The following is a 25855-nucleotide window of genomic DNA, read 5'->3' on the forward strand; positions in this document are numbered from 1 at the left end:
TTTGGTCTTATATGAATATGTTTTGTTAAGATCTATGTGTTTCATGTTGTTTACATCTAACAAAGTGTATAAATCGTCTGACTATAACTCCAAACTTGAATATTTGTGTCGCTAAATTACAAGATACTCGCGTATTATACTACGCTTACCCCGCGGACGCAGACGCATGTTTTGACTTGAGACAGGAAGAGAGAGAGAAGCTGAATGTTCTATAACTGCGATAAGATGTAGTCTTTGTACATCAATCTGTTTTCAAACGGTAAGTATAAGATGTACAGGTTAAACTTTAGATGAAAATGCCTTGTCGGAATCACCCAAATATGAAGACCAAATGCGTATGTTTGTTTTGACCCAAAAACGTAAACAACAGCATGAACTCTTGAAACAGGTCCTTGTCGATGATCTCATAAACTTCATCACGCTTCCTATGACGATATAATCATCCACATTAAGTTTATTTTGCACAATTCATTTGACCATACTATCACCGTTTTCTCCAGGTTTGTCTAGAAAAGGCGACTGGTGCAGTAGTCAAATGACATTATCCTTGTAACGTCTTTATTATTATATTAAGAAGGATTATTATTATTCTTGTCATAGATGTAGTTATTTTGGATGCAATACCTCCGCTAGGGATCAAACTAAGCTTGCCATAGTCTGATGCTTTGTTGAATGAGCTAAAGAGGGATTCTACCTAGCCGAGTTGGTAAGAAGCAGCTTATATTTTAACAGGATGGCATACCATCCAGCCAGGAAAGATCCCATCCAGAATGTTTCTGAGTGATGCTTGTTAATGCAACATTGGGTATTTTTTGTCAATGCTTCCTGGGTCCATACGTTGGCTCAATGAAACAAACTGAGTTTCAAAGGTCATTACTTTTTAATATATTGTCTCCGCTATAAATATAAGGATCAATCCTAAGGACTTTCAGTTTACTAGTATGACACATTAAACAATTTAATGCGCATTTAACAGTCATGTACCTGTAAGTATAGTGAATATTATTCTTCATCCTATTGTCATTTTTACTCCTGGGAGCAGGACAGCTGCGCGCATGCCATGTATTTACCTCCAGGTGCTGGTGATATGGGTGGCTTGGCAGTATTGCAAGGTACCTACAAAGTCTTCCATTGCACTTTTGGTTACTTTGCTCTATCTGATCCTCTCTGGGCAATAAAGAACACTGTTTCCTCCAGTGTTTTGTCCATTTTGGGATAACCTTTCATTGCGAGCAAGTCTGAAAAGATTTCTTGGTCAGCAATACCCATCCATAACAAATTAAAAATGTCCATGTTGATCTCATCGCTAGTATAATCAAATGCATGGGTGAAATATGACTCTTTGCAGTCAGCCCTATACTGGCAGATCACAGCCTGCAACTGAATTAGTTTGTCTTTGAAAGCCAGTATATTGATTTTATCAAATGTCATTCAGTGAAAAACTTTATAATTGGCATTTCCTCTGAAACTTATTTTTTGGATTTTCATCAAACAACATGCATCTCCTTTGTAAACTATTGGTAAATTTTAATTTATACCAGATTTTCAGGAAATCAGTCTTTGTTGACTGTTGACTGTGTTGATATACAAAATCTTTTGGGCATTGGACAATACATTTATGGCACTGCTGGCTTTCAAAGTTTACCAGCATCTTTCTTCTCTTAGCCAAAGAAATATTGTATATATGTTTTTATTCTCTATATTCTGCTGCTAGAAATACACATTATGTTAACATTGTTTATCTTGTTATCTATTTCAGATCATTAGCAGTACTACCTACAAGTATGGAAGGAGAAGGTGATGGTAGATTTCAGACAGAGGATGAAAGTGAGAGTATGGAAGGGGCTGATGGTGGTCAAAGTCCTACTGTTCTGTCTGATAACAAGGATGACACAACACAAGGCGCAGATGGCAGCACCACGCCCACTCCAGAGGAAGGTAACCAGATAAATGATGAGGAATCAATAGCTTCCACAGAGACTACCCTGACTACAAAAGCAGATAGAGAAGTGCAAGAATTAATGAAATCTGTTATTGACAATTCTGAAACTACATCCAATGAGGATCAATCAAGCTTTACTCAGGATGGTAGTGAGGCTACTGAGATACACATACCAGAACTGGACATTAGCTTTGACCAATCAGAAACCGGTTCTGTTATTTTAGGACAAAATACTGACCGATCAGAAAATGGTTCAGTCATCAGAGGTGGTGTTGAGCAATCAGGAAATGGGTCAGTTATTGAAAGCGCTGACCAGTCAGACAGTGGCTCTGTTATTGAAATAGAAGGTGCTTTTTCACAGGAAACCAACAACATTATCAGTAACGATAACAAGCTTGATTCTCAGGAAGACAAACCAGAAACTTCAAGTACAAATTTTGTCCAACAGTCAGAAGACAATTATAAACTTTCAACTTCAGAACAATCAGGTTCAAGTGAAAGTGATGACATTATGCCAGATGAGGGCCAGTTGATACACAGGGAAGCCGCCTCACCAGTCCTCATTACCCAACCACCAAATGGCACTGTTTCCCCTGTGATGCAGGTCAAAGATGGTAATGTATCTCCAGAACAACTTATAATAGAGATATCTGAAGATGGTAATGTTACTCCAACTTTCCATGGGGAGGAGATGTCCCAAGATGGTACAATATCTGATACCCAGTCGAAGGAGAGGTCAGAAAACCGAACACCATTAGATCTACAATCACAGGAAAATATTCAAGATGAACAAGACGTTGATCACCATAGTCTGACTTCTGTATCAGATTCACAATTGGAGGAGTATGACAGCATGAGTTCCTTTGGTCAACACATGAAACAGGAAGAAGAGGACCACCAAGGTCAAGGTAATGGTGATTACAGTGAAGGTCAATCTTCAGATGGAAATATTCAGCCAAACAAAACTGACAGTGTAACTTTCACTAGTAAACCTATAGGTGATGGATATGGAGCTGATGATGTTGAGGTTAGAGGAAAAGAAGAAATGAAGGAAGTATTAGATGATTCTGGAGAAGAGGATTCAAGTCAATTTGCCCAGTTAATTGTTCAGCATGTTCTAGGTCATGCAGTATCATCTTTTAATGAGAGTGACACCTCACTTCATGATGACGCAACAGAGGCAGGGTCATCGGCGTCTATGCCTACAGATGGAGACGTGAAACCCACAATCAATGGCAAGCCAGCACCCCCATCTAATGAGGCAACTCATACAGAAGTCAGGGCAAATATTAATGAGAAGAGTGTTTCACTGGACCAGGGTCAGAGTGATGGTGTCAGGAGTCTCATAGATATACAGCTTGATAACAGTACTAACCTTGAGTATTCATCGGGTGGAAGTGGTATAGATCTTCCTAAAAGATCTAATATAACTCTAGATTCTGAGATGGAAAATGAAACTTTTGATATTTCCATGGTTTCTTGTGATAGTACCCAGACAGACAACCCAGAAGGTATTGTTATCTGTGGGAAGGGAGTGCAAAAGTATACTGTCGAGGATACCATGTCCGACACAGATTGTGGACCACAGGGCCTACGCAAGTTAGCTCCCTTAGCAGCTTATCCTGAATTTCCTGAAAATTACGGTAATTACAAAGTGTGTAGAACTGTAGGACCAAACGAAAAAGAGTGTTTAATTCTGGAAACAGGGGAAAATATCACTTGCAAAAAGAATGGCAAAATTCCAAAAAAGTATCCAGTTGAGCAATTTGACAGGGGTAATTGTGAGGGTTTCGTATCCCCACCACCAAATGAGAGTCAGTCCCCTCACAATTCTCAGGTTTCATCACCCTCAAGTGGCTCCAGTAGTCATAAATCTTTCCATATCAAGAAAAGTCCTGAGAAAGCCAATGTCCCTTTGAAAACTTCTATGCCTAGAGAAGGTGAGGAGGTAAACAGACATCCAGTAGGTAATGGTTCAGTCAATCCGGCCCTTTATAGTGTAAATGGTGGATGTCCTCCAGGTCTCTCCTCTCAACAAAATGGAAACCCTATGATACCAATGTCAGAAAACAATTTTCATGATGGTGGACATGATGGTTATAATGGTCATTTAACTTCAGATGTTTACAGAGATCAGTATAAAAATCAAGTGACAGATGATCGTGTAAACAAGGTGAGCGACAGTGGCCTCCCTGTGGACCAAGGTGATGGCAGACAGTACAATAGCTATGGACCCGTGTCACAGGCAGTCAATAGTGATGTATCAAGTCATACTGGCTACCAGGGTGATAGTGCCCAACGTCAGCCTCAGCTTCTTAACTCAGAGATATTCCAGGATCCAATTTCTGTTCGATTGACTCAAAACTCAAATGGTAGAGAAAGAATTGACCACAGAATCCTTCAGTCCTCGAGTTTATATGCTCCTGGTTCTGGACTATCTTTATCACATAGTTCACAAGTTCAAGGTCAAAGAGGACATCCTTCAAGGTCACTAAATGATATGGGAACAGATAGACAGCCTGCTACATCCCAGTTCAGACATCAAGCCCCACTTCAAAGTGAGCTTTCTGAGCAGGATGGGAGTACACAGAACAGGGGGCCTCTCATCACAGAGAAAGACTTGCAAAGGTATAATGTGAACTTCACTGACCCTGGGGCCTATCAGAGGTACCAACAGATACTGGCCAGGGAAAACAGTACTGGTGAAACCTATGCCAAGTTCCCGTCAGTGCCTTATCGTGGTCAGACTCAAACCGTATCAAATGAACCACCCATGGAGTTGGTGGATAGTATTTACAACCGAGTGCTACGTAATGAAAACCCAAGTGATTGCTTACGAAACCAGCTGCCACAAGGGGCATTTGAAGGTAGTTATCTAGACACCAGGAATGACCCTGATGCATCAACTGATTTAACTGAGAATGAGAAATCTCTATTGGCTCGTATATACGAGGAGTACGGAGCAACACACCTGAGCGCTGGTATACCCCAGTGGTCATCCTCACTGGCCAGTGGCCAGAGTGTCCTGAGTAATGATGGCACCATATCCACTCTTAGCTCTGGACCAGTACCATCATTTAAAACTCTGCAAGAGCAGCAGGTATGTACAGGTATCTAGATAAACTATAGTTCTGTACTTAAATGAACTTTAGATAAGGTACTCACTAATATATTGCTATTAATGCTAATGTGATGATTATATATCTGTACTGCAGTAGCTATAGATATAAATAGATGGTCAGCATTTGAAATGGCTTCATTGTACATCACTTTCAGTAGTATTTACCTGATAAAAATACTACCAAATCTAGTTCTCATCAAACTTGTATTGGAAAGTATGATTTGTGTATAATAAGTATGGATGATAGTTACGGTATTATAACCACTGATGATTGTGATTATATTTAAATAAGTGAATTAATTCTCAAGAATGACTTCCAAGCTTCAGTGAGTCAGTGATACTTTGTCTTGAGAATTCACTCGGACATGAGAGTGGATAAAATATTAATTGATAGCCAGAAGTTAGATATTCTGTTGCTCCTGACCTACAAGATATGTTATTTCACTGGAGTGACAGACCTTATAGCAGGTAAAATATATATGTACATATGGTCTACAAATTAAAACACTGGTACATGTACCTATTTACTTCCTCCACACAAAAACGGTAAAGACTAATTCATTGTCAACTGTTTTGATTAAGCAATAAGATATACATGGTTTATACATTTACATGAAGTTTATTATATGGTCGTTTTGATTGTTACAGACAAGCTGGATGCAGATGTTTACGACACTGGAGGAGAAACATGAACAGGAGATGAAACATCAGCATCGCCAGCACAAGGAGACCATATTTGAGATGCAGCAGAGGATGGAGAATGAGCTGTTTGACCAACAGCAGCAGCTGAGACGTAAGCTCAAGGTTCATAAGGAGGCTTTGGAAAATAGCTCATCTCTTAACAGCACAGCTGAACTGCAGGCACCAGACACTTACAGGTAAGTATGAAGAGTGTAATAAAAGGTCATAAAAGCCACATTACTAAGTGATTTATTTCATTATCAAGAATTTTTTATGAAGAAAATATATTAAATTCTTTGTAGTTGGAAATTCTAAATCCTGAAGGGAAAACAATTAACTATTCTACTTTGTGAATTCTTTGTATTAGGAAATTCTGAATCCTTAAAGGAAATATATCCATTATTAAAAAAGGAAACTTACTTTGATTTCTTTTGTCTATAGAAGTGAGGTGAGTCAAAGATCATCAGACAGATCTCCTTATATGTCTCCCAGACAACAACAGGACTACAACTCCCCAAGACAATCCCAGAATCAAGGTTCTACTAGACATCCCCGTGAACATTCTCCCTCCTGGCGTGAAATTTACCAGGAAGTCCGACGAGAAATGGACATTCCTCCACCTGTCAGGCGGTCACTGGAGGGCGACTTTTCTCTCACTGCTAAACAATCACCTGCACAGAGGGCTCACAGTTCACCCCCTACATTGACAACACCTCCAAGGTCAAGGTCACCGGAAAGATCTAGATCTCCAAGGCCAAAATCTCCACCAAGGTCAAGACTTCAACGATCAAAGTCACCACCAATGTCAAGGTCATCAAGAGCAAGGTCACCTTCAAGATCAAGATCACCTCCAAGGTCAAGATCACCTAAAGCAAGGTCACCACCTAGGTCAAGATCACCACCCAGAGTTAGATCAAGGTCACCACCATTATCTAGGCCCTATCTGGAGAGGATGGCTGTTGATCCCGGTGAGGTACCTCCAAGGGCTGGAGTGTACAGCAGTCCCATGCCCATACGTCGTGGAAAAGGCAGTCAGTCGAAGGTATACCAACTCTGTCTTACTTCTGGTAATTGGTTCTGGCATTTCTGGAAAATACTTCCATCCATCTAGTATCTATGCATCTGTAAAAGTTTCAAAATACTTTGCATTTTCTTAGATATTTTTGATGAGCAAAGTTTATCACAGCTGTTAATATAATCTTTTTTAAATATGAGTACTGTATTGTGTCAAGTATGAGCAATTTGTTTTAAACACTTGGTAAATGGCGTTAAAATGTACCTCATTTTGTAGCTGTCTTCATCAGCCAAACCTACAACACCCCCAAGAAACAAGGAGATCTACCCCCTGATTGTCTCCCCTTCTCTGAGTGAGAAGCGCCAGAGTTCTGTTCTCCATAGGGAACTAGAGGACCGACATCGTCAACGTGTGGAGCAGCAGGAGAGCTTCGACACAGAGCTGTATAGTTCAGCCACCCTATCTGATGATGTTCATCTCTCCTCCAGGTAGCACTTTACACAAACAAAAGAAGAATACACCTTTTATTGTAAATTCCAAACTAATCTTTGCCAATTATGTTGCATCATATTGAAAAAATGAAGATTGTTGAACAATTTTTGTTATAGTGTACTGTGAGATTATATTGATGGGTAAAATTTTTAAAAAATCCACAATAAAAGTCTAAATTTTGAAACAGAAACACTATAAACGAAAAGGTTGCATTATTTTTTCCCAAAAAATTCCTTTTCCCTAGCCATATATATACTGCTTGCAAGCATATTTTGCCAGGGGGTGCAACGGTTGGGGAGCCCTGGGGTCAGCCCCTGAACAATAAGGTGTCCTTGCAATAAATTTAACTCATTTAATGTCAGTTTTGAATTAAAGAGAGTAGATTCTACATTGTTTTTTTTTATCTTGGTTAAACAATTCATTATATAAACAATTAAATAAATATCTATATAATTAATACTACTATTTTTTTTATTCAATCAGCACAAGAGTAGGATTGAGGGAAAAGCATGCCAAGCACATGGCAGACCTGCGGGAATACTACGAGAAGGAGCTCCAGGGGCTGAGGCAAGCTCTTAAGGCATCCGACAATGACACTGTCAGTGGACATGAGTCACTTCAACATTTTGTATCAGAAAATGAGAAGTTGCAACGCGAGTTTAGGTTACAGAGAGAGAAGATTATCGACTTGGAGGATAAATTAGACATTTCTAACAGGTGAGTGATAGTTACTGTACACAGTAATAACAGCGGGAGGGGGGGGGTAAGTGTTCCAGAAACTGAAAGATATCATGAAAATAGTGTAAATATTTGTTCCTGTTAATGTCTGTATATTATTGACACAAATTGTTTAATTCAGTTTTATATTTCAAGTTTTGGATACCACAAATATTTAGAGATATACTTAGTTTCTCTGTCCGTCCTTTATTGCATCAGTCAAATAATGTTTATAAATAAATACAGTTTACTATAATTTTTGGTTTTGTGTATTTCAGAAGGAACTATGAGATTGAACAGAAAGTACAGGCACTAGAGACCAGAGCTGTAAGTTTGTAGATACATGTAATAACTAATAACAATTATTTGATGTCAGCAAACTATTTAAATACCCTAGCTATTCAGAAGTGCTAATTCATGTAACATGATGATAATTATGAGTGTTTCCAGTATTGAACTCTTTCAATATTTAAAAAGAAAAAACTCAGTTTTAGCAAATTGAACTACACATATATGTAGCAAAGGAATAACTTACAAATAAATTCTATTGAAAGCCAGTTGTGAAAGTTTTAGACCAATTTAACAGTGAATTCATGATCTGTATCATAGCATCATATTCTTTGTATCATTTGGTTGTAAAACTCATTTATATAGTTTCAAATGACTTCTTTTCTCTGAATTTGTCTTGGCTATGACTCATGTTAAATATACAGTTACAGCTGTATCCTACTGTAAGCCTATATGTTATACTATAGAAGTACCTTGCAATATTACAGATTGAATATGCAGACTACTACAAGGAAGCCCAGGATAAGATATCCACATTCCGCAGCACAGTAGAGGAGCTACAGTTCCGTAGTGGGGAGAAGGATGACCTACTAGAACAGCTGAGGGCGGAGAACAATGCACACAAGAACAATCTGAAAAAGGCTAAGAAAGTAGGTAAAACAATATAACAAAACACTGACAAATAAAGGTAATGATTTAAAGAAGGAATAGCAGGCAAAGACCATTGGCATGTTGTAGTCATTGTTTTGTTTTGTTTAAGTCGTATACTCCATTCAATCAAATATGAAAGCTATTTTGATAAAGTTATTTCTTTGATTGTACATTTGGCAATTTGATATCTGAACAAGAGTACCGTGGGGCGGACCAATATACGCCCGTCGAATGCCATATAGTGTTATATACTTTCTTACATTGAAATAAGATCTGCATCTCCTACATTTTTCAACGGATCTCTTTGAAACTTTGTATACGTTATAATCATGATATGAAGTTGTGTCTCCATTAAAAGAATTTTGATTTGACAATTTTTCTAAAAGTTATTGCCCTTTGTTCATTTCAGTATTTGATTTTTTGTCCGGAGATTTTCTACTATACTTTTTATAGCATGTCAGCTTACCACTCTTAGAATGATGCAGATCTTATTTCAATGTAAGAAAGTATATAACACTATATGGCATTCGACGGGCGTATATTGTTCCGCCCGGCGGTACTCTTGTCTGGTAAAGTTAAAAAGAAGTGTGTTAATGTATTTGATAAACGTTAACAACAAGTTTGGTTTTTTAATGAAGTTAACAATAAGAATTGTTTTATCTGTGTGTTGGTTTATCTGATAACATTTACTAGAAGTGTGTAAATGTATCTGATAAAAGTTAGCAACAAGTATTGATTTATGAAGTTAACAATAATAACTGTTTTATCTGTATCCAGATACAAGAGGACCAGGCCACCTACATCCACCGGGACCGTACTGCTCTGGAGAAGGTGGGAACACTATCTTTGTCTGAAATGTTAATGTCAGATATTTCATTCTTACTTAGAAGTATAAATCAAAGTTTGTTTTAGCCATTGGATGTTTTATGAATCCTTTTCAACAAGTCAAGTGCTTCATGTCCTATAAGGGACTGCACCTTAGTTCAGCTGATGCTAAAGAGGACCATTTCATCTGTAACGTTCCTTGAGAATTACAAGCTTTGGTATTCATTTCTTACAAATTTTATGGGAAAATATTGAAAAGTTGAAAAGATGAAACCTAAATGAGTATAGAATAATTGATAATATAATACACAACTTTGTTACTTAAGCTATAGCAATCTGTATATCATTGAACTGCTTGTAATGGCTCTTCTTTGGAATGAAGGGAGACAAATTGTATCAATCCTGGTTCTTCTCTTGGTTCTTCTTTTAATAGAACTTGTCCAGGCAGTAACTTTTAAACTGTAAAAGTTATCTTGAGAAAACTTCAAATATACATCTTCATGTTGTGTGCAGTGCACTGTAATTATTATGTCACTTAAAGCTCAAAAATCAAATAAATGCAAAATTTTGTAACTTTTAAACTATTAAATATGTATTGATGAAATTAAAAGTGTTCCTGATTCACCAAGTGATTGTGTGCAGTGCTGTTTAGGTCACCATGACCTTCACCTCTAAGGTCAAATGTGAATTAAGTGACAAATATGCATGTTGGCTATTAATGAGGGGAGCCACTTTTATTTCTACATTGTTAGTTAAGCTGAAGTTATCAGCGTATCATTGCTATCCTTGTTTAATTACTGCTTTGTTACTTAGCTATAGCCATCAAATTTCAATTGATATTATTTCCATTTGTGTTAATTCTTTGAAATTTGTGGTTTGTTTATACAGGTGGTAGAACAGTACCAGGCCAATGAGAGGGAACGTGCCATACTCAAGGTAAAGTATGTTTGTTAAGTGGATGTTTCAGTCACTTTAATTAACATCCTATCAATTATTTTGAAAGAATATGCTGATTGCTAGTATGTTAACTGTTGTAGCTACGGTTGCTATGATAATAGTTAGGTCTGTAATGCTTGGTCAGGAATTGATATTCATCTAAAACATGATATACAGGAAATTGATATTTAAAAAGACAAAAGGAACAATTTTGTGGAGGTTAAGGTATTTATTTATATCATATTTCCATAATGTATTCACAACTGTTTTAATCCATAAAAGGCATGGTAGCCTTAGTTACTGTGAGACATGTAAATGATGATATGTGCAAGTTAACATGTCATAAACAAATTATTTCTTTTTCTTTTATCTATTCTAGGAATCTGTCAATGACCTTGAAAATAAAATGTATGATGTCAGGACAGAAAACGTTGAGATGAAGAGGTAAAGCTTTAGTAACATCTTAACAAGAGTTGTAAAAGAATATCTTGTTAGATAACATTATAACCTTTCACCCCTATGTAACCTCAGTAATTTCTACCATGCACCCCTATGTAACTTCAGTAAACTCTACCATGCATTGATCTTGATGAGTCCATCGATCACAGTCTACAGTGGTGAAACGGTTAAAATCTATTCACTTGTGTTTGTCAGGATTTTATAACGATAGAAAAATTCAGAAAAATTCAGAAAAATATACTGACAAATGTACTCAACATCAAAATAATTACCGGTAGATCAGCGTTTGAGATTTTTTATTAAACCTTTATTCACCAGAACCATCACCAAGCTAGAGTTGGAGAACAAGAGGCTGAGCAGGGAAAATGACAACCTACATCACAAAATCACGCAGGGCATCAGGTCAGTATTTTATGTCCTCAGGGTGCCATTTTAATATCAGACACTCCTCAGGGTGTCAGGTCAGTGTCTTATATTAAATTCATAATCAGCTTCAACGGTTATAAGTAATCAGGAGTTATGATGTAACCCCTGGTGTCCATGTCAGCATTTGTGTCCCATATGAAAACTTCTGGGGTAAGTTTTTGAAATACCTTCAACACTATAAGTATGCATCCCACGCATATACAATTCTGTAAATGCGTTCATTTAAGGTCTAGTTGTGATATAAAGACAATTAAAGGTCGAAAATATTTACATTTTTTTTTCATAATTTGACCATGTTTTGATCTTCACATTTATTGCATCAGGGTGGGGGTTTTGTGAAACAACACAATCTCCACAAGTAAGAATAATCATTTCACACATGTTGTATGGTGTAACTTACTGTTGAGGTCTAGGTGTCTATGTGGCATTTCATTATAATTAAATGTTGAAACTATTAGTGTGTTGTTTTCCAAATTTTATACCATTAAATGTAACCATTGACAAATGCCACTGTTATTGGTGTCCTACATTGGCAGGCTGTATTAGTGGAATTGTGTCATACCTTTTGCTTTCTTTTCCAGTCACAATATATCTGGTTCCATCTACAACAGTCTACATGAATCCCTAGGGGTCCAGCAGGAAGCATTGGCCCTAGATCATCGCCGCCCTTCTCCTTCCCCTTCCAGACCTCAGCCTGCCAGTAACCCCGTTCCGACTAAACCTCAGTTTGACAATAACTGTGCTCCTTCAAACCCTCAAACAGACCGCTACCATGGCACATCTAGGCTTCAACCCCAATCAGAAGGTCACACCCCCTCTAGGCCACAGCCTAGGTCAACACCGTATGTGGATAATGATAGAATGAATGGTTCATTACACCAAAGTCCACCTCAGGAGGACTCCAGTGTTCTCAATGGATCCTTCCACAGAACAGAGGACACACTGTGAGTATAGTAGCAAATCCATTATTGTTACTGGCATCAGAAGATTTTAGAAATCACAATGCACAGTTATTGTGCTATAAATCATCAATTTAAACATAGAATATTCATCAGTTTTATAGAAATAATGTAAAAGACTGTTTTAAATGTGATCAGTTATTTTTTTTTGTCAAATAACAGATAAGGGTAAAATTTAATTTGAAACTTACTTCAACATAATTATTTTCATCAAATTTGATATTTTATTGTGTTATAAAATCAATCAAATTTAGGTAATGATTTATTTATCAAATTTTCAGACCAATGAGAACACCACCTAGAAACAAAAGGTCACCACCAGAGAAGGACAATAATGTGTCATCTCCAATCATGCGGGCAGAAGAGGAGCTCTACCGACTGCGGGATGTTTTACGGAACTCTCCTACAACATCGAGGGAGCCTGCTCAGCCAAAAATACAGAAAAAGAAGTTCTATGGTAGTGACATGGTTACGCCAAGTCGACAGACAGACATGTCCCCTGATAGGCACTCAGACAATATGAAACTGAAGAAAAAGTCTACATCCAGTTCTCCGTTAGTGAAATCCTCAAAAAGTTCCAAATTAGAGTCAGCAAATTCAAAATCAAAATCCTCGTCACGTAGAACTACACAGACATCAGCCAAAGGTCAAAATGGGAAAGAAGATTTTTCTAGTCAGACAAGATTTGATGTAAATTCTGAAAATAAAATGTCAAGGTCACCTGGTGATGGCCTTCCACAGCCTAGTGGTGTTGTATGGACAAATAAGAAACCCCCAGGAGGAGGTAACTCCAGTATTCCACGTGGGGAGGACAGGAGGAAGAACAAAGGTAGGATACCACATCACATGATGATTGCATGTCTTGCGTTTTGTTTAGAACTGTGTGATATGTTTCAATTTGAGTATTTGAATAACAAAACCTTTGTAAAAATTATACAAAAGAATCTTAATGGTTTTATTTATAAATTCTTCATTTTGATATTTGCTGAACAGGTTATAACACAAATGAAGTATTTTTTTATAAAGTTGAAGAAATCGATAAGATGTTATAAATGAGTCCTTGAAATTTTTCACAAGAAACGATAATAAATTTATAAAATCTCGAAAGATGTGAGAGAGTAACACAGTGATATTATGAATCAAATATTCTTCTGGTCCCTATAGCTAGGGTATCCTGTAAGTATCTGATGATCTCAGGGGTACCTTTAGTATCTGATGGTTAATTACAGGAAATGGTGTTTTTTAACTGTGCTGATATGTTGTGAACATTTTATTGATGTTTTGTTTTTAATATCTGACAGGTTTTTGCATGCATTTTGAGATTGATTGAGGATAGCTTTTTTTTAATTTGACACATTTGCATGCACTATTTTTGTGTTCAGTTTTATTTGAAAGAGACAGATATGTTGTGTGACAGAAGTAGAGTTTTGAACTGTTTCTTTCACCACTGCTCTTATTTAGTTATGAGACCCCCCAGGGGGCGGTCTCGAACAAGGTCTAGGTCGCTGAGCCCTTGTGTGAGGAGGCGCTCCTCCAGCCTCCCTCGTGTGCCCCGCCCTTGTCGTAGTAAGTCGGGTGTCTAACAACCAGCAGACTAACTCAGCAGTTTATTTGTCTGTGAATTTTACCCCATAAAATATGCTTTTTGTGGAGACAGTGTGTCATGGTGTTATATAAACATGATTAATTATATATATGGTGTATTGATTGAAATTAATCAATGTATATTAAAATAGGTTTCTAAATTTGAGTGGACCCGGCTTGTAATGGTAAATAGTTAATTTTAACTCTTTGATAAGGATATGAGCCTAACCTACTTCTGACAATTCTAAAAGCTTTCATATTTTATTGATTTTGCTGTTACCATTTTATATATAATCGACTTGAACAGCTTAAATGTACTTCACTATTCAGTACTAATTTTTTTGTTACAAGACCAAGAATGTGTATAAAAAGAAGATTAAGGAATGTGGTGTTATAAGAGGATCTAATACCTCGTGTTACATATTGAACCAACCAGGCTGCTGCTAATATAAAGGCAGTAGTAAACCTTAACACAGCCTAAAATCTCACGATCTAGATTAACCAGTAAAGAACCCAGACTCTTAAGTATCTAAAGGTTGCAGTCTGGAGTAAATGGTAAACCATCTATGGTACTATACTGTAGTTTACTAGGTAGCAGGAATTGTTTGGCAACTCAATTAGCTGACAGTTCAGAGTAGCTCTCAAGCCAGCCATCACTACCAAAGTGTGTACCATTAATTGTCCATGAAAAAGGCATGACCATCAAACCACTTACACTCATTACTAAAACCATTAAAACCAGTTCAACAGTTAATATTAATGGTCAGATTAGTGTGAAACCAATGAGATCTGTGTGTTGTAAATGTGTTTAATAGCTAAATCACAACAGAGTCCAAGTCAGAGTCTGCCTTGATGTTAAGCTTTGGAGGTGGCATAAAAAAGTTCATATAGTAAGGACGTCCAGAAAAGGAAGTTCAAATAACTCTTAAATAAAACCACCAAAATCCAATGGGTTTTTTTTGTCTAAAATTTATTCTTACATTTAATAATTCGAAAAAAAGGTGCCCTTGTAATAAAGACATAGCTAGGAAAATAATTTAATTTACAAACTAAATAGAAGAGATGACTACAATGACATCAAATGGGGTCTATCAGCAACTTTAATCCAAAGTTTACATGTTTCAGCACGCAAGTTGGATTCCATTTAAAATCCATTAACTGGGGAATGCTGAACTTCATAGAACGTACTACTTAGCGGTCATTTGATCTCACTCTCTGGTGTAGCTATCGCACAAAATTAAGATTGGTGAATTTGTTTGAGGAAAAATATATTTGACTGCATTTAGATTAAAAAAGGGTTATGCATTACACTATTGCAGGTATGCAGCGTATTGTACAGTAAGCATTTTCTTGTGTACGGCAAAGAATTCTCAGTAAACATCAAATATTGTATACCTGTTTGGATATGATTTCAGATAATCCAGTGTTCTTAGTTATTCATGTTCATACAAAGTCCCAAATATGGCATTACATTGCATAGCTTGAAATTTTCATCAACCAAAAGTCATGACAATTTTAAACTAAAGCTAAGTATCATTTGTTTCTTACAAGCTACACTTTCATATACTGGTAGTCAAACTTTATTATACAGATTGTAAAAATTTCCAATAACATGTAAGTTTACTGTACATGATCCATGTTCCTGCTGGAGGTATGAATTAACTCCTACTTACCTCCCCTTACAGAAGCTGTAGTGCCGTCGGAGCCAAGTATGACTGTGGATGAGATGTTGGACAGGGTGCGAGCTGGGGACTACCTCTCTAGGCCGGACTGGGAAGATACATATACCTCTATGGCATCTAAACCTAAGGCTGCACCGCCCTCTCCACGACAACCTACAGTAAGTCTTACACACACAGTTTACTGGTTTTGAGAAAAGGGAATATATTTGTCATACGGTCAGCTGTTTAATGAAGAGAGCATTTTTATCCGTGTAACATGATTAGGTTGAATCTTTGTTTTATTATTACATATACTGCGGGTAAAAGGTATCACCTTTTCAATTTGTTGTGTTCTTTGTAAAGCCTCATTATTGGAGGTCTGGTCCTGTGGACTGGCGGTCCACCTTAGATGGTCAGTCCTGACCCAGTATCAGCTGGTTATTGTCTCCTGTCTACATATACCTAAAAAAGCTCCACAGGACTTGTTTCCACAATTGTCTTCAAACTTTATACTAGGTAAATTTCATTAAAGGTAGCAGACAACTTTGTAGAGTTTGATTAAGAACAAGCTAGGACTTCTACAGAGGACACTTGATTCAAAAGGTAGTTCAAGAATGAAAATCACCTTTTAAAATGTTTAATTTAGGTTTATTTATTAAAATACATTTACTTATACATTTTGTTCATAGGTGTCATTTTTTTTTTAAATCTTGTAAATCAAGTTGTGTTGTTTAACTAGATAATGATAATGTATTAGTATATTATTAAAAGATTGTTTCTAATGTACATCCTACCGTTTTTTGTTTTCAGTCTCGGGAAGACAGAATTAAAGAGAGGCTGCGATCCATAGGAGATATGGAACACCGATATGATGACCTCAATTCACAAAAACGCCAGGTAATACATGTAATAGGATTTTCAACAATAAATTTTCTTTATAAAACAAATTTTCAGTTTTACTTTTATTCACAATCTTATTTTTTCCCACCATGATAATATCATTTGGACCTGCATTCATTCCTTAAAACGTCCTTAAATGACCTTAGCTGTTAATAGGACTTCAAACAAAATAAAATCAAACCAAATCATTCCTTAAAGAAATATTTTCAAACATACATGGATTTTTTTTCTAATTTCAGCTTGAATCGTCTCTCAGCCGGTTACCGTCACAAGGAAAAAGCCGAAAAAAGAGAGTAAGAGATTTACTTTATAAGATGTTTTAAAAAAACTATTTGGCAAATGTTGTTTATAATTTCAAATCTTATCTTGTCTATATTGTCATATCAATCTGTATCATTCAGCACCTTTTAACCAACCAACAGTGTACAATGTGTATCTTGCAGGTAAAAGTAATGCCTGTCTGCAATTTGTTTCCTGACCAGAATCAAATTACGTTAATGACTAGCTTAAATCCTATTTATGCTAGTATTCACTGAAAACTGCTTAAGTTTAAGTCATGGGCTCCAAAAGACTGCCTAAAATGAAATTGTAGGGTCCAAAAAGTATCTGAGTTATTGAGTTGTTTCAGCTCTTTGAGGAGAGTAAGGTTTGGGTCAGTTACCTATTGTTAGAGATAGAAGGGATATTTAACCACCTGCTTGTTGTATAAAGCAAATTACATCAGAGGAATTGTTGAAGCTAAAGTTACTTGTAAAACTATATGTGGTATAGTATTTTCAAGACTTCTGACTAGATGATAGAGGCTAGTGCTGTGTAAGATGAGTGTTATTGACATGGTGTTGTTTAACTCTACAGGAGGACCTAGAGGATAACTTGGACCGAGTGGAGAGGGAATTGGGATCAGTGAGAATGTCACTGAAGCGATACAACGTCCTCAAATCCTCTATATAAACCGCTGTGGGACACAATATTTTACCTAGTGAAAGGTTGTCCGTCACTATTCACCAATACTGTCTACTGTTAACGACCGATTAGTTTGGAGGATTCACTTGTTTGGAGATATTTTGACACATTTGTCTAATGTCTTCAGAATGGAGTCAAATTCTGAGCCGCAGACTCTGCACCCTCCTGGACACAAGTACAGTGTGATAGAGTGTGTGTCGGTGCACATGGTAGAGCAAAGATGGTAAAAGAAGGAGTGACATTTCAAAAATAAAAAAAAATAAAAGTGGAAAATGTCATGAAAGGTGCAAGCCCAGGTCAAGGCCCCACGGATTTTCAGCTGAATCTAATAATCATAACACTCCATATCACATGTGTGTACATACATATACATACTGCCTTCTTCTGTTTACATTGCATATATATGATGTAAGAATAATATGTCATTGATCTGCTTGATCGATTTCTAGAAACAATTATTGAGAAATATATAATATTTATTATTAACATAACTAAAGCTTACAGCCATTCCATACCTCTTGTTCAATTGTATACACTATGTGTACAAATAAGGATATATCGTTACTTTGGTATCCATTTACCAATTTGTCAGATTATTTTCTAAAACATAACCTAGTAGAGATGAACTATTCTGTTACATTCTACCCTATACATGTACCAGGATTCTATGACTGTTCATAAGTCAGTATAACAAAGAAAAGGTGGAAAGTTTCTCTAATACATAAACTGTTAATGTAGTTCTCATGGATGTAGTGTGCAGGGAATTTAGCACTTGAAGAGAAAATACAGAGAGATTGGACTGCTTCTTGAACTCGCCCCTTTATTTAAGATTGGTTTTTGTTTAACGTCCTAGCTATCACAGCTAATGTCATTTAAAGGGTATATTTTGTGATAACATACATGGATGTAGAATTTGTAAAACAAAGGGATGTGTCTGATGCTGAGCAAAGTCGGGTTACTAGTAAGATATGGTTAATTGGTCAATATTTATGATACCAATTCGTTACTTTCCCAAAGTATGAAGTTCCTGACCTCCTCTTCAGCACTGATAATGCAGGTAACTAATCAGGAAATGGACTAGGAAAAACACTCCATCTTTAACTGGGTATAGGGAAATGATGTCATAGGGACTAGGCAAAACACTTCCATCTATAACTGGGTATGGGGAGGTCATGGGGAAATGACTGCTGGACCAGTACTTACTGACTGTGATATTGATATAGAGACACAACTGTATAAACTAGCAATAACACTAGTAACCTTTGTCAAAATTAAGGGAGATGATGTCATAGGAACTAGGAAAAACACTTCCAACTTAAACTGGGTATAGGGAGATGACGTCATAGGGACTAGGAAAATCACTCCATCTTTAACTGGGGATAGGGACATGATGTCATAGGAACTAGGAAAAACACTTCCATCGTTAACTGGGTATAGGGACATGAAGTCATAGGGACTAGGAAAACCACTTCCTTCTTTAACTGGGTATAGGGAGGTCATGGGTATAGGGAGATGATGTCATGGGGACTAGGAAAAACACTTCCACCTTTAACTGGGTATAGGGAAATGATGTCATAGGGACTAGTAAAAACACTTCCATCTTTAACTGGGAATAGGGAGATGATGTCATAGTGACTAGGAAAAACACTTCCAACTTAAACTGGGTATAGGGAGATGACGTCATAGGGACTAGGAAAACCACTTCCTTCTTTAACTGGGTATAGGGGGATGATGTCATAGGGACTAGAAAAAACACTCCATCTATAACTGGGTATGGGGAGGTCATGGGGAAATGACTGCTGGACCAGTACCTACTGACTGGGATATTGATGTAGATACACAACAAACACTCCATCTTTAACTGGGTATAGTGAGATGATGTCATAGGGACTAGGCAAAACACTTCCATCTATAACTGGGAATCGGGAGATGATGTCATAGGGACTAGTAAAAACACTTCCATCTTTAACTTGGTATAGGGAGATGATGTCACAGGGACTAGGAAAAACACTTCCCTCTATCACTGGGAATAGGGAGCTGATGTCATAGGGACTAGGCAAAACACTTCCATCTATAACTGGGCATAGGGAGATGATGTCATAGTGACTAGGAAAAACACTTCCATCTTTTACTGGGTATAGGGAGATGACGTCATAGGGACTAGGAAAACCCCTCCATCTATAACTGGGTATGGGGAGGTCATGGGGAAATGACTTCTGGACCAGTACCTACTGACTGTGATATTGATGTAGATACACAACAAACACTCCATCTTTAACTGGGTATAGTGAGATGATGTCATAGGGACCAGGAAAAACACTTCCATCTCTAACTGGGTATAGGGAGATGACGTCATAGGGACTAGGAAAATCACTCCATCTATAACTGGGTATGGGGAGGTCATGGGGAAATGACTGCTGGACCAGTACCTACTGACTGTGATATTGATATAGAGACACAACTGTATAAACTAGCAATAACACTAGTAACCTTTGTCAAAATTAAGGGAGATGATGTCATAGGGACTGGGAAAAACACTTCCATCTATAACTGGGCATAGGGAGATGATGTCATAGTGACTAGGAAAAACACTTCCATCTATACCTGGGTATAGGGAGATGATATCATAGGGACTAGGAAAAGCACTCCATCTTTAACTGGGTATAGTGAGATGATGTCATAGGGACCAGGAAAAACACTTCCATCTTTAACTTGGTATAGGGAGATGATGTCATGGGGACTAGGAAAAACACTTCCATCTTTTACTGGGTATAGGGAGATGACGTCATAGGGACTAGGAAAATCACTCCATCTTTAACTGGGCATAGGGACATGATGTCATAGGAACTAGGAAAAACACTTCCACCTTTAACTGGGTATAGGGAGGTCATGGGTATAGGGAGATGATGTCATAGGCACTAGGAAAAACACTTCCACCTTTAACTGGGTATAGGGAAATGATGTCATAGGGACTAGTAAAAACACTTCCATCTTTAACTGGGGATAGGGAGATGATGTCATAGGGACCAGGAAAAACACTTCCATCTATAACTGGGTATGGGGAGGTCATGGGGAAATGACTGCTGGACCAGTACTTACTGACTGTGATATTGATGTAGATACACAACTGTATAAACTAGCAATAACACTAGTAACCTTTGTCAAAATTAAGGGAGATGATGTCATAGGCACTAGGAAAAACACTTCCAACTATAACTGGGTATAGGGAGGTGATGTCATAGGGACTAGGAAAATCACTCCATCTATAACTGGGGATAGGGAGGTCATGGGGAAATGACTGCTGGACCAGTACCTACTGACTGGGATATTGATGTAGATACACAACTGTATAAACTAGCAATAACACTAGTAACCTTTGTCAAAATTAAGGGAGATGATGTCATAGGCACTAGGAAAAACACTTCCATCGTTAACTGGGTATAGGGACATTATGTCATAGGGACTAGGAAAATCACTCCATCTATAACTGGGTATGGGGAGGTCATGGGGAAATGACTGCTGGACCAGTACCTACTGCCTGTGATATTGATGTAGATACACAACTGTATAAACTAGCAATAACACTAGTAACCTTTGTCAAAATTAAGGGAGATGATGTCATAGGCACTAGGAAAAACACTTCCATGTTTAACTGGGTATAGGGAGGTCATGGGGAAATGACTTCTGGACCAGTACCTACTGACTGGGATATTGATGTAGATACACAACAAACACTCCATCTTTAACTGGGTATAGTGAGATGATGTCATAGGGACCAGGAAAAACACTTCCATCTTTTACTGGGTATAGGGAGATGATGTCCTAGGGACTAGGAAAAACACTCCATCTATAACTGGGTATAGGGAGGTCATGGGGAAATGACTGCTGGACCAGTACCTACTGACTGTGATATTGATGTAGATACACAACTGTATAAACTAGCAATAACACTAGTAACCTTTGTCAAAATTAAACTTTAAAATGTATAATGTAATTTAGCAGTAAACTGTAAAGTGGTATTAAACTGTCAAATTTATAGTGATTTTACACTATTTCTGGTAATTTAGTTGGCAATTTTAAAGAGCCAAATTAAAACTGCCAAAAATAGCTACCCTGATAGAGAGACTGTGTAAGACTTGCAGTAAAAATCTGTGTTGATATTGAAAACATGAAATCAACGTTAACACCACCTGAAATTACTCTGTCTATACGTTATCACTAGTACCTCTTAATTTACTTATAGTTTGTGCTGATGTTGGTAAGGTATTGTACACCTAATATGTTAATGATTCATATGTTAACATATCAGGTGTTTAACATTTCATCTGTGTTGTTATATTGTATAAAGAGTTATTGATTATCATTCCTTGTTAGTTTGAGTTTAAAAAAAAGGTTTGTTAGAATTTCATACTTGGTGCAGCTGGTCCCAGTTTCACAAACATTTTTACAATTTTAATGACATGCTTTGCACTTACATTCCTGAATTACTTCTCCTGAATGTGCAAGATTTCTTATAGAATATATTTCTTTAAATATAACAAGTTTTATTTTTGATTGGATATTTGAATAAACGCAGCTGTCATTGAAAAGATAAACCACATGTTAACGTTCTTCATAAGGAATGTTCATGATTCCAAGACCTACTCTAAAATTCTTAAATAGATTCTGTAAATGATATGAAAGCGAATCATAATCAATTAGGATTCAATATAATAGACTAGAAGATAGTCCTTTTTCTGTTATCAACAATGTTATATAACTTTGTTACCATTATATTTAAAGCGCCATTATTGAACTTCTACTCTTCCTCTCTTAGTCTAAGGGAATATATTGAGTTGCCTCCCTTCAAATATCTTGTAAGAAATTGTACAAGTTTGTAACATTTCAAAAAAGCATATTATTGATATAGTTGGAACTACAGACTTAGATATAGCTGGAACTACAGACTATTGTAGCTGTTCAGTGGAGAGTTAATAACATGCTTGTGAGATGAGTTATCTGCACACCATATTGTAGATATTCTATGGGATTTAAAACCATTGAAGACTATAAACCCTTGTAGATGTTATTTGTGAAGATTTATTAACATATTTGCATTGTGTAAAGACATTATATGGATAATTAGATATATAAATGTATGTATATATGTAAATGGCATAGTAGTTAAAGTATTCAATACTCACAGCACCGATGTTTCACTTAATATGATTAATCCCGATGTGTATGTTTACGGGGAAGCTTTGGTGCAGATTTGTATGTCACTTCTACCCTCTTGCCATAGTGTTTTAGTACTTTGTTTTATAATCACAATTTTTAGGATAATCAATTGTTAATTTATATTTTACCATTAAATCTTCTGCCACTTTCTTACATATTCACTAAAATATATAATTAAACTGGTCCAATCAGGTCCAGTTTAGTGAAATCTTAATGTGTTTAGTTCAGAAGTGGCAGTTTGGAAATATTTGAAATCCATGTGATTAGTAAAGTTGTAACATCCTTTGTTTATGTTTATGATTTGATTAATTCTGTCTCATTTTAATTGATGAACGATTTTCTAATGAAAGTTCAGTATTAGTTATTTAATTTGTGATGTTATTTCATTAATTGGTGGTTCCAAATGAATCGGGTATATTTTTAGCCCTTTGTTGTTAATAGTTAATGATCTTCCTTAATTATGTGTACCTTTTATATTACACGTACAATATGGATCACATTCTTCAACAAGTTCTCACAACATATTTACAATCTCTCAGATATTACTAGAAATATTTCAGATTATGTTTGCATAAATATACACTAATTATTTTGAAAATGACCAAAGGTGTTTTTATAAAGGCCCATACTTTTCTCCAACTTACAAAATTGGCTGAAATATTTCTAAATTTTATTATCAAGAGACATTATGGTATTGGCTGAATTATATGATAAAATTTTATTAAATCTCACGATTGCTTTTTAATGAAAAACGAAATATTTTAAGACTTTTTCTGAAAAGAAATCATTATTTAAATAAATGAGGTAGTAGACTTTCTACAAACAAAAATTGTACATACTTTATTTTATGGAAGTTTTAATTAAAGCACAAAACAATTTTACAGTAGAAGCTGGGGAAAGTGGAATCAGATATTTATATTAAAAATTAAATTACGCATTTAACTTTTGTAAATGTTTTGATTTAGATTGAGTTGTGTAAAACGGACGATGACTGTGATCCATGTAGTACATATGTTATAACCTACAGCAATAATGGTGGTACGGGACGCTTTGTTAGATGTGTGGAGGGAAACAGGACGTAATATATTATATATACTGATACAACGACTAATATATGGAGGTTATAATGACAACTTGTTTAAACAATTATCTCATCTCAGAATAGCAGGTAGAGGTGTAAAAATAGACCAGGTTTCAGGCACCAAATTGATTTATTTTTTTTTATCCTTTTTAATAGAGAGATATTTCATATAAATCTTATAAGACAAATGTGATACACTTGTTTCCATGGCAATGTATGACCTGCCATACTATTAGCTCATTACCAGTCACTAGACATCATGAAATGTTACTTTCTCAATTTACTGTAGCTGTTATGAACAAATTAGATTATACAAATACGAGTAGAAATCTCGGATCAAAGGGACGAAAGACAAGTCAGCAAGTGTATCAGATTTAGAGATTGACATTTATCAGCATCCTCATGTTGGGTCCTTTTTCATGCAGTGCTTTGTGAACGTAGTAAAAAAAAGGGTGAACACATTAAGATTTTAGATTTTTTTTCCAGTATTGATAGTTTAATGAAAAAAATAATCAAACATATGGTTTGAAATACCACTGGAATCTAGGTATTTGTTTAAGTACATGAGTGGTTTTTTATTGACTAAGCAGGAAATCTGAACTGCCAAAAGATGTTATCACGAGCTATAAAGTTAGTACTGACACACTGCTCACTTGTGTGATTACTTTCTGTGCCCAATCTCTGTTCACTCTCAAAGGGTAACAGTTATTAAGATATTTGAACTTGATTCCCTTCATTTTCTAAAAGCTATTATTGAAACATAAAAATCATTCCTTAACTGCAGTGTGATAATTTAATATTTGATATCTTACAATTAATTGTCATCGCATTGGGCATGTCTTTATGCTACAAGCAAGTTTGCAAATGATACATACTCTTCAAACAGTCTATTTCTTTTATTTTTTGAAAAATCGTGATATATTATTATCAGTTATATGTATAAAATCTTCTCATCATACAAATCCATTGAAAGGTAGAAATGTGAAAGTTGCATTATTTCGTTTGCACTATACCTTTGGCTATATTACCAATATTGATATATAATGCAATTAATTTCACTGCTGTCCAGATTTTAATGACTTGACCCTTTACAGAGTACTCACAGTATAAGGCATTTACTCACCGGTTTACTGATTTTGTTTCAGCACCAAACATGCCTTCTGCCTTCAGTTGGTAATATTTTGTTACATTTCAATAAATGCCTTCAACGTTTGGCTGGTAGTGCCTAAACTGTACTGCATTGTTAAAAGCTTTTTGAAGTTTTATGTCACAGAAAACTCCATATTTTGTGTAAAACATAACCAAGTATTCCAATAAATTTGGTGTACCAGTTTAACAGTTGGTGTATTTTTGTCTGTGAAAATTGAATGAGCCAGCGTCTATTTTGAGGTTATCAAAAAAGCCAGTGTTTAAAGTACGAAGGTTTACAAAATGATCCTGTCTGTATTGTTGATAAGGAACAGTCAATGGGAAGAATTTTAGTGTGTAGGTTTTTTCTTTTTAGCTCACCTGGTCGACTCATAGTCGTGACAAAGTGTTGTTATTTTACAGGTCAATTAAAAATCCAATATGGCCGCCACAGCCGCCATTTTGATAAACTATAACAAACTTGAAGTCAAGTTCTAATGGGCCGATTAAACTGAAACTTGGTAGGAATGATCGACTCATAGTCCTGACAAAGTGTTGTTACTTTTCGGGTCGATCAGAAATCCAATATGGCTGACACGGCCGCCATTTTGAAAAACTATTTCAAACTTAAAAGTCAAGTTCTGCTAGGCCGATTGAACTGAGACTTCGTAGGAATGATCGACTTATGGTCCTGACAAAGTGTTGTTATTTTCGGGTCGATCCGAAATTCAATATGGCCGCCACGGCCGCCTTTTTGAAAAAAATATATTCAAACTTAAAGTCAAGTTCCGCTTGGCCGATTGAACTGA

General features: G+C 36.3%; 1 protein-coding gene and 1 long non-coding RNA gene across 4 annotated transcripts; both read left to right on the forward strand.

Annotated features, from left to right (window-relative positions):
* The first annotated feature begins 151 nt into the window (after window positions 1-151).
* LOC110445855 lies at window positions 152-18805 on the forward strand. 2 transcript variants are annotated; one of them, XM_021490680.1, is made up of 18 exons: window positions 152-259; window positions 1760-5042; window positions 5712-5941; window positions 6186-6786; window positions 7036-7247; window positions 7735-7968; window positions 8247-8295; window positions 8745-8906; window positions 9685-9738; window positions 10621-10668; window positions 11048-11112; window positions 11446-11529; window positions 12135-12497; window positions 12794-13341; window positions 15782-15936; window positions 16568-16654; window positions 16897-16950; window positions 17513-18805. In XM_021490680.1, exons 2-18 carry the CDS (start codon window positions 1785-1787, stop codon window positions 17606-17608), a joined length of 6300 nt encoding a protein of 2099 aa, XP_021346355.1. In that variant the 5' UTR covers window positions 152-259; window positions 1760-1784; the 3' UTR covers window positions 17609-18805. The 2 variants fall into 2 exon arrangements, with proteins under 2 accessions (XP_021346355.1, XP_021346357.1); XM_021490682.1 differs by having other exon boundaries at window positions 6189-6786.
* Window positions 18806-21227: 2422 nt separating this feature from the next.
* LOC110445857 lies at window positions 21228-25254 on the forward strand. 2 transcript variants are annotated; one of them, XR_002462403.1, is made up of 2 exons: window positions 21228-21237; window positions 21488-25254. It is a non-coding gene; the product is annotated as an uncharacterized LOC110445857 (long non-coding RNA). The 2 variants fall into 2 exon arrangements; XR_002462402.1 differs by lacking the exon at window positions 21228-21237 and adding an exon at window positions 21423-21439.
* The last annotated feature ends 601 nt before the right edge of the window (window positions 25255-25855 follow it).

The sequence above is a fragment of the Mizuhopecten yessoensis genome, unplaced genomic scaffold (assembly GCF_002113885.1).
Source record: "Mizuhopecten yessoensis strain PY_sf001 unplaced genomic scaffold, ASM211388v2 scaffold2383, whole genome shotgun sequence".
In the NCBI taxonomy this organism is placed as follows: Eukaryota; Metazoa; Mollusca; class Bivalvia; order Pectinida; family Pectinidae; genus Mizuhopecten; species Mizuhopecten yessoensis.